The 7,786-nt window shown below is 38.7% G+C and overlaps 1 protein-coding gene across 3 annotated transcripts; it reads left to right on the forward strand.

Moving 5' to 3' along the window:
- Positions 1-5,526: 5,526 nt before the first annotated feature.
- Positions 5,527-7,786, forward strand: LOC143631892 (uncharacterized). Of its 3 annotated transcripts, XM_077100533.1 has the most exons (4): positions 5,527-6,462; positions 6,826-6,941; positions 7,168-7,271; positions 7,452-7,786. In XM_077100533.1, exons 1-4 carry the CDS (start codon positions 6,293-6,295, stop codon positions 7,560-7,562), a joined length of 501 nt encoding a protein of 166 aa, XP_076956648.1. In that variant the 5' UTR covers positions 5,527-6,292; the 3' UTR covers positions 7,563-7,786. The 3 variants fall into 3 exon arrangements, 1 of the variants encoding a protein (XP_076956648.1); XR_013153446.1 differs by having other exon boundaries at positions 5,528-6,462; positions 6,826-7,271; XR_013153445.1 differs by having other exon boundaries at positions 5,528-6,462; positions 7,168-7,786.

The following is a 7,786-nucleotide window of genomic DNA, read 5'->3' on the forward strand; positions in this document are numbered from 1 at the left end:
ATTGCCTGATGATTCACCTGAACTTCTGCGTCTTGAATCTTCTCCCAGAATCAGATCTCGAATCCCATCGAAAGTAATATTTGTAGACGAACTACAAACTGCAGTCACTGTTTGCGACCAACTGTCGGGCAAAGAGGATAATAACAAGAGGCCTTGAACTTCATCATCAAACTTAATGTCAACTGACACTAAGCGGGACAAGATCGAATTAAGATTATTGATATGAGTTGTAACTGACCCACCCTCTTTCATTCTTGTTGTCACTAGCTCTCGGATAAGATAGACCTTATTCGCTGCCGAAGGCTTCTCATACATGTTGGATAGTGCGTCCATCATACCACGGGCTGTGGTTTCTTTCATGACGTTAAACACCACATCTTCCGACAACGACAATGTAATACAAGTCCTAGCTTTCTTGTCTAACTTCTTCCAATCTGCTTCTGACAACTTTTCTGGTTTTTCATCCTCAAGCACTACATCCAAGTCTTTCTGACAAAGTAGTGCCTCAATCTGCATCTTCCACCAACCAAACTTCTGTCCGTCAAACTTCTGTATCGAAACTTTTCCGTCTTCTGCCATGACAATGACTAAAACGAAAAACTGGATAAAAACAGAGACAGCCACAGCAACACGAGCCTGAACTTAACGACTGTTCAACTGAACTCTGTTAAAAAAATCAACCTATTTATACGCAGCGGAATATCGAACTGAAAATCAGAAACCGAAACTTTAAACTGAAACGATAAACCTGACAAACGCGGTTGGCACTGGTTCTCCGTTTCTTTAACGCTTCTTCTGACTTGACAACGATTCTTCAATGAAAAATAGAATCCTGATTCAACTTGTTCTTGGTTTGGTTAGGCTGATTAGCGATAACAGGTAATCAGGCCGGCTTCACTGCTCGGCTACCACACTTATACTTCGACCACAAACCCGTAACGGCAGCTGGTTACTCAGTTCTGTCGGCTAGACTGCCCGACACGACTTTTAGCGGTTGATGCTTCTTGAATGACGATCGAACAAATCGGTAATAGGGTGGCACTACTGCCGGCAAACCCTAATCGAACTGATGACCAACAAGACGAACCCGGTGACCGCTGGGTTAATTTGGCGGCTGCCAAAAAACGAAACCCTAGATCAACCTTATCTTCTGCAACTCAAAAAACAACAAGCGTTGGCTTACGGTGGTGTATGGCGGTGGACTGAACCCTAGTCGCGATCGTCGGGCTGGGTTTAGTGGCGGCGAAACAGCGGCGGCGTAAACCCTAACGACAATTGGAGAACCGTAGCGGCGGCGGAACCCTAGCGCAGTAGGGTGGCGGCGGCTGGATGGTTTGGCGGCGACTCGGCTGGTTCAACGTGTTCTTCGCGTGATCCGAACCTAAGCTCTGATACCACTTGTTAGGATTAAACGCACACACGAAACCGAACACGACACGAAAGCAGTAAACGAACACGAGGATTTAACGTGGTTCGGTCTAAACTGACCTACGTCCACGGGTGGCAACTAGGTATATCTTTTTTGAGTGACCAATATTACAAGTACATAATGTTGTTTATATAGAGACTGAACTAGGGTTAGTAAATTATTATGCAAGAAATCTAAACCGGGCCGGGCTTGGGCCCGACCGCCCACACCCGTCTCCTCTTTTGACTTCATATAATAAACCGGGCCAACAAGGCCTACGAACCCAACATCATCTACTTCACGTATAAGGCTCGCAGTCCTTAACTACGCCATCACCAGCCGAGTCTATGTCCGACAGAAGCTAGAGGGATTTGCCATCCTAACTTACTATGTCGAACGTAGAACTCACATGCCATTCGTGTACCTAAATACACATACTTACATTATAACATAAGAACACTCTAGGCATTCTTTACCTCATTCATTTAACAACCATACCCCTTGTCGTTACGTGCAATATCCGAAGATCGTTCATGCCCCGACAAGTATTCATTTGAAATATTCATACATCTACGATATATAATATTCGTACCTTTATTTTTAACCGAACAGTACGCGCAATATCCGAAGATCGTTCGCGTACCGACAAACAATCATTCATATCTATCACACATATCACATATGACATACACTTATCACTTAGGATAAATGTATTAACAACACATCGAGTATGCACACAGCCCCGAAAACATAACAAGGAATGGGGCTAGAAACTCACCTGAACACGGTTACGTTCACCGTTAATCGTAATCCCTTTCTTCAGCTGTGCACGGCTGACTGTATAACAAGTACACGTATCAAACAACTATCACTACTCATATCATCTTTCCAGTCTTAACTACTACCCACAACGAACGGGGGTCCGGGGGCAGCGCCCCTGGCAGCGGGGTCTAGGGGCGGCAGCCCCTAGCAGGGTCCAAGGGGCAGAGCCCCTGGCTGGGGTCGAGCTGCCAGGTCAGCTTGGAAAAATTTTATTTACATTAACTGTCTTAACACATTTTCCATTAGGTTTTTAATTTATTTTCTAAGCGAACTTAACTTTAGGCGAAGTTAAACCTTAAGCGAACTTAGCTTTAGGCGAAGTTAAACCTTAGGCGAACTTAGCTTTAGGCGAAGTTAAACTTCAGGCGAACTTAGCTTTAGGCGAAGTTAAACCTCAGGCGAACTTAGCTTCAGGCGAAGTTAAACCTTAGGCGAACTTGGCTTCAGGCGAAGTTATCATCAGGCGAACTTAACTTTACAGCGAAGTTGCCATCAGGCGAACTTAGCTTGCAGGCGAAGTTCATCAGGCGAACTTAGCTTGCAGGCGAAGTTTGTCGCGTTGAAGGCGAAGTTGCCCAGATGAAGGCGAAGTTGCCCAGACAGCCGCTGTTCGGTTTCTTTCCAGCATTTTGAGCGATTTTAACACCCTTGCTATGGTTCAATCTCACCCACTACGCTTCCCGACCATTTTCGGTCGCTTATACACTAAAAAGCTTGGATCTTTAAACTTCAAAGATCAAGAATCATACCTTTGAGCTTGTTGGATCTCGTTAACCTGCTAGCACACTAATCTCTTTCTCTTGGACCTGCCCGATTCTTCCCTTGGCTCGGCCCGGTTCCGGCGAAGTTAGTGTGTGGTGTGTGTGTTAGGGAGTTTGGTGAAAAATGAAAGATATTTTGGGTTTAGGGGATATTTATATCCCTGAAATCCCATGGACCTAAGGCCCATTCTCATTTAACCCATCTCTATTAATCCAAGTCCATAACCCACATCCATTACCCGACACTAGCCCGACCCATACCAACTCCTATTCTTTTATTTATTTCCTGATAACCCGAGTAAACTTTCCCTCTATTATTAAGTAATATAATTAATATTATCTTGAAATTTCGGGATGTTACAACGTTAGACAACTACAAAAATAAAACAAAACAAATCAAGCAAACGACATGTCCCTTTAAAAAAACACAAACTAACTAGCATGCAGTTAAAGCATAAAAACTTAAGTTAAGTACCTGATATGCAGCTTGTGATACAACTTCAACAATTGATCAACTATTCGAATGGAAGTCAAGATCCTGAGACAATCAAACGTAAGAAACGTAACTTCCTGCATTAACAAATACGATTGAGTTAATGCCATGTTTTGTTTGTCCTAGGCATATGCATGTGGTCATTCGAAATGTACAACACAAATGATATTAAATTAGAACATACTTTTGTGCATTTATATTCATCTAGCTTGTGGTATTTCCATTATGACAGTGTTTTGCGTCTCTTTCTCGTTGTGACAACCAATGTGCGGCCAATCTTCATTGATACCGTCATCTCCTTCGTTTTTCCAATCCCAATCCCAATTGGAGTAAAGACAAGTGCTAGTGGTTTTTTATGCCTCTTGTAGCCATGGGTTTTGGTCAGTTCATGGCATGATTTTTTAAGGAGTGTTGCCATTGTTTCATTAAAGAAAACCGCAAGCACATCGGTCGTGCCTTTGGTTCTAGTAGCATTAATACGGTATCAGTAACTTTTTTGGTCAGTAACAGAAAGTTACTAATTATACACTCAAGTGTGTCTCAAACATAGCTAATATCAGAATCATAAACCTAACAAATCATAGACTTCAAGTTAAAAAAAATAATTAATCTGGGTATAAGTAAACAAAAGCCCCATTAAGCCAATATGTTTTCTAGTTTTTGTCAAGAAACATAAGCAGCCAAACCTGCAAAAATGACAATAGTTTCCCACCTTAGGCAGTTTTTTCAATAAGTTCATTTCCAACTAATGGACTTGTGGCTTTAGCAATGTGGTGACTAACAAATCAGAATATTCAGAAAACATTTGATAAATTCATTAATTAGAAGAAGAAAAAGGATTTCAAATCCTGGTGACATCAAAATCAGAACTTTGAAACTCATATTGACAAAACATTTTAAATTTGTAACTTTGTTTTGCAAGGTTTAATTTTGACGTTCTTGAAAGTTAATAATGAGGCATTATCTTAAGTTGTAATGAAAGAAATTGTTATCTTTCTCTTTCACTTTTCAATTAGCTTAAACTAAACATCAATTAGTCGTTTGAATGATAAACCCTAGAGATCAGGAAACAGAAATCATACCAGAAGAGTAGGAGAAACTAAATTTGCAGGATGATTGAACAGATGGTGATGATGGAGGAGAAAGGGAACATTGGTAATTATGTCTACTTTTCCATTCAGCGTTCCTTCAAAGTAAGAATTGAATGAATCCTTTAGATGTAGCTTTTTTCCAAACCAAACAGCCATGAGCGAATCAGATATGTTATTTGAATGGTAGACCCCAACCAAACACCATGCAATTTTTTTAACTTTTAAATATAATTAACTTATTATTATTATTATTATTATTATTATTATTATATTTATTTTCATTTGTTTATGCTCAATTAGCCAATTAGGTATTTGTTTTAATGAATCTGGAATCATAAGACTTTGTGTTTACTTTTTTTTAAATATCTTCTTCCTTGATTCTGTTGATGTTTTGATTAGTTTAAGGTTATTATTTAGTTTGGTCTACACAGAACGGTTTAACCATCAAGTGCGGTGGCTGCACCAACTGTGTTGCTGGCATCAAACCTTGTCTTTTCAGTGAGGAAAATTGTATGTTTGACGAGTCGGTCAAATCCGCCATTGGTCCCACAGGTACATATAACATATCCTCCCTTGACCAAGATTTTAAGGTCAAATTTACTATTTTTTAGCTTAGCATTTGATATTAATATTGAAAAGTTTATTTTGGGAAACAGTTGAAAATGGTGGCTTCGTTGATTATAAGGGCAAAGGAAAGGAGTGCATGAGCAGTGAAGGTGCGATAATAATATACTTCTCAACTATTATTTGTTACGCGTTAATTCTTATTCTACTAAATATTATGCGTGTCACGAGAATCAGTTTCTAGTGTTCGGATATAGGCTTATAAGTGAACCAAATGTTCTTCACGTTACTTTTTTAAGTTCGTTTATGTTCACGAATCATTCCTTTATACTGTTAATGAATGAACATATACAAGTATGAACGTGTTCATTTTTAACGAACAAACACGAATAAAAAGAACCTTGATTGCTTAATTGTTCCTGTTCAGTCGGTTGTTCAGTTCGTTTACAAACATATTCCGATAACCTACTTCTGACACTGATGATTCTGATATATCAGGAAATTATTGGATTGATGCAAGACATTAGAGAACACGGTGGGCCCGCTTATCTTGAAAAGGTTGAAGAAACAGCTGAAAATGATGTGAATGTCAAAGAAGTGGGTGAAGAGTCATCAGGAGAAAGCATGGAAAGCTGCAACAGCGCATCGAAAGTTATTAAGAGAAGCGGTTTTGAAAATCGGTTGATTAAAACGAGTAAAAGACTCAAGATTCAAAGTCAAGAATGTAGTGTGGTCAAAAAACAAGACAGTTCTTTCATGAATTGGATTTCAAACATGGTCAAACCTAATCAACAAGAAGACGTTCACCCTCCAATCGAAGACGAAAAAGCGTTAAACAACGTTGTCAGCAAAATATTCGGGTTTCGGTCTGTTTTCCAGTCTTTGTATTCGCCACGTGTTGATGAAACAAAAGCACAGATGGAGAACACTAAACATATCATCTTGTTCAATAACAACTCAGATCTCAAACACACTGCTTCTGGTTCCGCTTCTGCATCAACATCGACTTCTGCTTCTGCTGGCTGCAAGAAACCGGCTGCAGCGACTTCCTCAAATGAAGACGATGCTCTTAAGCGAGCTACACAAATTGCAATTAGAACTTGTTACTTTTGTGGCAAAACGGGCCATGAATCACGCGATTGTTTACACATGAATGAAAGTAAAAAATGTGTTCTTCAAGAAGAAGGTGATGGTATCAAATGTTAACCAAACTGGTTCAACCTCTGAGAACAACATGTTGAATCAAGACAAGATCCTCGGCGTACCGAAAGAACTGTTTAACACCATAAGGAGGCTTAGGTTGTCTCGGACAGACATCCTCAAGTAAGACCTCTCTCTCCACTTTTGCTTTTAATCATTACAAACAAATGCACCAAGTAAAATCTCATTCGTAGAACGATAGAGAGTTTGCTCCTGCTAAAACCCTCGGCTCCGAAAACCTTCTTCTTGAAATGTAAAGTATAATATCTGGATAACGTAAAGCATGACACGGGAATCAAAACAGTAACAAAACGAAAGGTACTAAAGATAATAGCTGTAAACTATTAACTAAACCGAAAACGTAAGAAACGTATAGTGGTAACAAATCTGTTTTAATCGTTATATTATAAAAACCATACATTAAATATTTTTAGTCGTTATATTATAAAAATCATACATTATAGTTTATTTCTATTATGTATTCAGATGGATGAATTCTCGTTCAGAAGTCGCAAATTTGAATGGCTATTTCTTACGATTGCGTCTTTCAAAATGGGAAGAGGGAGTAGGGGGAGCAGGGTACTATGTTGCTTGCATAACTGGTATGATTTCATGGTCTAATTCTTTATATTTGCATACCTTAAATAAATAGTATGAAGTTTTGACGTTTCAAAGTCAAAACCAGTTTTCAACTTCCAAATAGTTGATCAAAAGTTGTTGGTTGTAGACATTTTCATATCAGGTTGACCTTAGAAGTCAAAGTATCTTTCTGTTATGTAAACTGATGTCGCTTAAAATCCTAATAAGTATTTTACAATGATGTTGAAGATGAAAACCCGTTGAAAGGGTCCAAGCAGCCTATCCGTGTCAACATTGGAGGTGTGCAATGCTTGGTTGAATGCCGATATATCCCTAACTGTGATTTTCTTGAGGTAAAGCTATCATTTTGGTAATTTGTTTAGCAAGTTTTAAAAAGCCAAAAAAATAACTTATTTAAATACAAAGATTAATTAAATATTTTGTGATTTTTTTTTGCATCATAAATCTTTGTTTGAACAACATTAGACCTACATTCTTGGTTCATGTGATGTGATTTTTAAATTTTTTAATAGGATGAACTCGTAGCTTGGTGGCAGACAACGTTGAAAAGTGGTCGAGCTCTAATGGAAGAGGACTTAACTTCCAAGTTGGAGGAGAAGAAACTGGAGCTTAGTTTAACATAAAACCTAGTTTTTAAAATTTTGAAGCAATTACCATCCTTTGAATCGACGTGAATGTATGTAAGCTTTGTTTTCCTCAGCAAGTAGAATGAGAAACCCGGGCTTAGTTTAACAAAGTTACTAAGGACCTAGGAAATCATTCTGCTAGTGTTGTTTGTGTTACATGTATAACCTGTATAAGTGAACTTTTTGTCTACAAGTGAAGATATAGAGATGAATTCTCATGT

Source organism: Bidens hawaiensis, unplaced genomic scaffold (genome assembly GCF_021521415.1).
Source record: "Bidens hawaiensis isolate Kalapana, Puna unplaced genomic scaffold, B.hawaiensis_p1.1 tig00000512_1, whole genome shotgun sequence".
Taxonomy (NCBI): Eukaryota; Viridiplantae; Streptophyta; class Magnoliopsida; order Asterales; family Asteraceae; genus Bidens; species Bidens hawaiensis.

What these genes read in the sequence shown, in the direction of transcription:
- LOC143631892 (XM_077100533.1), top strand. Translation starts at nt 6,293, where the DNA reads ATGAAAGTAAAAAATGTGTTCTTCAAGAAGAAGGTGATGGTATCAAAT. An exon ending in CTATGTTGCTTGCATAACTG is followed by an intron (nt 6,942 to 7,167) that starts GTATGATTTCAT and finishes ATGATGTTGAAG; the next exon opens with ATGAAAACCCGTTGAAAGGG. An exon ending in CTAACTGTGATTTTCTTGAG is followed by an intron (nt 7,272 to 7,451) that starts GTAAAGCTATCA and finishes ATTTTTTAATAG; the next exon opens with GATGAACTCGTAGCTTGGTG.